At 46.7% G+C, this 4,867-nt stretch overlaps 1 protein-coding gene across 1 annotated transcript; it reads left to right on the top strand.

The window, feature by feature from the left end:
• Positions 1-270: 270 nt before the first annotated feature.
• Positions 271-2,082, top strand: LOC109779135 (disease resistance protein PIK6-NP-like). Its single transcript, XM_020337743.4, has 2 exons — positions 271-777; positions 1,095-2,082. The coding sequence occupies exons 1-2, from the start codon at positions 431-433 to the stop codon at positions 1,588-1,590; spliced, it is 843 nt and encodes a 280-aa protein (XP_020193332.3). The 5' UTR covers positions 271-430; the 3' UTR covers positions 1,591-2,082.
• The last annotated feature ends 2,785 nt before the right edge of the window (positions 2,083-4,867 follow it).

Genomic DNA, 4,867 nt, shown 5'->3' with positions numbered 1-4,867 from the left:
GGTTTCCTCCTCCTGAATCGTCGACGGGAGCGACGCTCGAGAGGGGAATGGGAAAATAGTTGGTGAGGTCAAACAAGATAGCAGTTGCAGAACCATGATATAAAGCACTAAGCAGCCGCTCCCACATGCTAGCCAACACGAAAGGGCTCCACCCATGTGTGAACTACGTAGTAATCCCGCCCGTATTACACCATTATTATAGTAACTTATTGTTTCTTCTAATCACCAAACGAACAACAGCTATTTAGATGGAGATGAGCAAGTTTCTCAGCTATAGGTACTTCCTCACCAATATATAAGCCCACCACTTGTGAGAGGCTCATTGCCGTCCACTATTTCCACTGCCCGTTATATGCAAAATCGCAAGCCCAGAGCAGCCAGCAGCCATCCACCGTCCTGAGATCTTGCTGTGAGAGAGCAAGCTAGCAGGATGGAAAACGCGGCGTCCATCGTGAGCAAGTTCGGGCAGGCGCTGGTGGAGGAGCTCCAGGAGATCCGCGGGGTCGGCAACAAGATCGTCCACCTCAGGGACGAGCTGTCCTCCATGAACGCCGTGCTCCGCATGCTGGCCGAGACCGACGACGACTGCGTCGATCACCTCGTCCGAGAGTGGACGAAACAGGTGCGCGAGCTTGCTTCCGACGCCGAGGACTGTGTGGATATCTACAAGCTCCGCGTCAGGCGCCCTCTGCCACGACTGCCCGTCGACCCCGGCGCGCCGTTCAACTGCGCCAGACGTTTACTCGGGCACGCCAGGCTTCTACCTGCCATTGTTCGGTACGGACCTCCTCCCCCTCCTCCCCCCTCCCTTTCCAACTCAAGGTCTCTTTTGGTTTACAGGAATTCTAGACGATATAAATTTTATTTGGAGCGCTTTTGTTTGTAAGAATGGATTTCTATTAGTACGTAGGAGAGGAATCAATCTTTCACATTTCAATGTATAGCATTTGATTGAGATGCATGTCTTCTCACTTTCTATGATTTTCCCATTCTATAAACCAAAGGAGGCCCCAAAGTCTCCTCGTTGGAATAAAATGAGCTATCGCCGGAAAAGGGAAAATAGAAATGGAATGATCTTTATTTCCTCGCTGCAGGCATCAGTTTTTGAAGCTTTACTTGAAGCGTTGCCTCGACCAGGAGGCACTACGCAGATCGGCCACCTTTGCCACTGTGTCACCGGCCACCCTGTCTGCCCGTGCACTTCGCCCGTCAAACGACCACGACCAGTTCATCGGCCTGACGGATCAGGTCAACGCCCTGGCCGACAAATTGAGGTCAGGGGATGACAAAGATATGAAGGTCTTCTCCATCGTTGGGTTTGGAGGGCTCGGAAAAACTACGCTCGCCATGGAAGTGTGTCGGGAGCTAGAGGTGGACTTCCCACACCAAGCCCAAGCGTCCGTGTCCCAGGCATTTGATGGTGGAAAGGACCTGGAGGGATTGCTTAAGCGCATGCTTCATCAGATGGCGAAGCAGAAATCCGATAACAAGGATGGCATCAAGGAAGAAGACGTTGCTGGCATCGACGGTATGGATGTGCCCGGGCTGACCGGCAAGCTCCAAGATCTTCTCCGTGACAAGAGGTACTAGTATACTATACTTCTCCCTCTTTATTACTTCCTCCGTTCCTTTATATAAGATGTGTTAGGTTTTTGATAAAAATTTCACAATGTAACGTGCATTTCTTCTAATTTCTCATAAAACTTCTCTCGTGACGCAATACTTGTGAACTTGGATCAACTTTACCTCTAGCGCAATACTCTCTGTATTTTTAGGCCCAACACAAGGACATCTTTGTTCTCTAAAAAAACATAGACCAATAGATGCGCCTCTTTTACTCCTCCACCCTCCCTTTCAAACTCAAGTCCTCCATTGGTTTACACGAATCCTAAAGGATAGGAATTTTATAAAAAAAAAATTCTTTGGAGACCTTTAGTTTGTAAGAATGGATTCCTATTACTATGTAGGACAGGAATCAATCCTTCATATTTGAAAGAAAATAAAAAATTATTAGCCTAGACTCTATTTTTCTTTTTGCAAAAATTAGCCTAGACTCAATGAAGGAATTCTTATCCTATATGCATCAAATGACATATCTTTCTCTAAAAAAATTAAGACGCATGTGATCTCACTTCCTATGTTTTTTCTCTTAAAATGATTATCCTATCCTACAAACCAAAGGAGGCTCAAAAGTCTCCTCTTTCCTCCTCAATTCAAAATTAATTAGTGAGAACCTATTCGTGCACCTATACATGTGAACTTAGCATTGAATTACAGTGAAACCAAAGCGCCAAGGACCAATGAGAGAAATAACGGCTGTGTATGCAACGAGACAATCAATGATAGTGTGCTTGCCAAATGAATTTGACAAAATGTTGGAGTTGAACCTTCAGGCTGATCATAATAGGAGTATCATAGCTTGTATCATGCATATCAACTAGACAATTTTGATGAGGTGGCGTAGAACTAAATGAAGAAAGAGAGAGTTGAGTATCATATTATGATACCGTATCATAATAAATTCTATGCTACTATGTGTCATGCATAGTAATAAATGAGACAACCTAAGATACCAGTCTATAATACTATGCATTATAGAGGTAATATCATATGCTAGTATTATATGCATGATACTAGTCCATGAGACAACATTTTTATATGCCGACTTCTACATTTTGTGGGTGTAAGTATTTGTGTCCAAACGCGCATGGACGTAGGAGATCTGGAATGCAAAAAATAACATATACGGCACCCATGGTGCATAACAGCTGGCATTCCTACAAATAATTCTAAAAACTTTGGACAACCGGCTAGGACAAAATAGTTGCCTTAATAATTCTCACAACATAGACCGGCTTCCTAAATGCCTATCTCCATTTAACCCGAAGTTGGGTGTTAGGTTAATTTCTTCCTTAATTAGATTTGTTTTACAATTTGTTTCATAAATTTATAGATCAACTTCAATGCATTAGTTTAAAAAAAGCCACATCAATTAGGTAAATTTACAAAGTTGTTTATTCATCCTTAGAAATTTACAAGTGGTTTTTTATAAAACAACACAAGGTCCTTAGAGTAACTACAGTCGGGCGCCTCAAACTCACCTAAACGCCCTGACGGACAGCCCAGTCACTGACCAGTCAAAAAACCCAACCCAGAAGGATGCCTCAAATCGGTCTCAAACGCCTGGGCTGACCAGCACCCCTAGCCCAAATGTGGGGCAGATATGGGGAGGCTCGGGCATGCCCACGCTGGCCCACCCAACCCCACATATATTCATCCGTGCTACTCGACTCCACCCCCTCCACTCCACTCCTGCGCCTAAGTCCCATCCGGCGATCTCCATCCTTCATTGGCATGGCAGGCAGCGGATGCGATTCCTACACCTCTAAATTCATTGATCCAGAGCTCGTCCCACGCGGCCCCAAGGAGGATATGGTCGTCCGCCTTGCGCTGCCGCTCTCGGGAGAAGGCCGCCCGACAGCAGCGCTCAGACTACTTCCATCAGGAATCCATTACGCCCGCCCAAATGACACATGGATTCGCCGCGAGGTGTGTCGTCGCTGCCTCATCGAAGGTGGTGCGGTCCGTCTGGCGTCCGAACAACGTGGCGGATGCGCAACCGCTTTGTGGGAACGCCAAGGAGCAGGTGAACACATGGGCGTCGACCGATGCAAATATGGCGCGGGGTGCCCGCCATGCGAGGCAACGGGGCGGGAAATTGTGGAAGCCCCGGCGGCAATGGATGTTGGCAAGGCAGAGTCTTATTCTTTGTGCCTCGTTTGGTGCACCAGTCCGTGCGCCACCACCGCATCATGGTGGACGTCACCTGTTCCTCCCAGGATGAATCCATCATCGATCTCACGTCCATCGGCACTGTGAAGGCTCCGGACTCCGACGAGGAAGAGTAGGGCATGGGAGACAGGGATGCCTCCCGTGAGTTGGTGCATGTCATATGTCCTACTCTACCGCGTCGGCGACCGGAGCAACACTTCGAGTTGCACAGCGTCCACCGAACATGAGCACGATGGAGCCAGACGATCTCCGCTTCATTTAGGTATCACGTTGCATGAATCCGTATGAATTTGAGGTTTCCTAATTGAGATATCCGGTTGTGGAAGATATAATTTAAGGCGTGTTTGGCCACTGTCCACGAACATGCCTCGACGCGTTAGCGGGTGTTTGAGGGGTCAGATTTATTGTATCTGGTTGTAGATGATCTAAATGAGCGCCATGTACGGTCCACCAATGCAGTTAAGCATGGGCGCAGGAATACCTTTTACATGTCCACATTTCATTATACCCCCTCCATCCCATAATATACTGAGCATTGGTTTTGGTGGAAGTCATAACTTCACAAACATTGAGTGGGTTTATAGATCAAATTATACAACAACAACAACAACAACAACAACAACAACAACAACAACAACAACAACAACAACAACAACAACAACAACAATTAGTACCAAACAAGTTGGATAGGCCACATGTGAAACCCATAAGATCTTGCAACCAACTCATGGTTCTGGCACATGGATATATAGCAAGTTTTCACGCACCCCTATCCATGGCTAGTTCTCTGGCGATACTCCAGTCCATCAAATCTCTCTTTACAGACTCCTCACATGTCAACTTCGGTCTACCCCGACCTCCCTTGACAATATCAGCATGCTTTAGCCGTCCACTATTATTTGCACTTCTGGAGGCATGCGCTGAATATGGCCAAACCATCTCATAAGATGTTGGGCAAGCTTCTCTTCAATCGGTGCTACCCCAAATCTATCTCGTATATCATCATTCTAGGCTCATTCCTTCCTTGTGGGTCCACACGTCCCTCTCAACATGTCTGCCACACCTAACTGTTGAA

Source organism: Aegilops tauschii, chromosome 5 (genome assembly GCF_002575655.3).
Source record: "Aegilops tauschii subsp. strangulata cultivar AL8/78 chromosome 5, Aet v6.0, whole genome shotgun sequence".
Classification (NCBI taxonomy): Eukaryota; Viridiplantae; Streptophyta; class Magnoliopsida; order Poales; family Poaceae; genus Aegilops; species Aegilops tauschii.
This window is presented reverse-complemented; position numbering and strand designations above follow the sequence as displayed.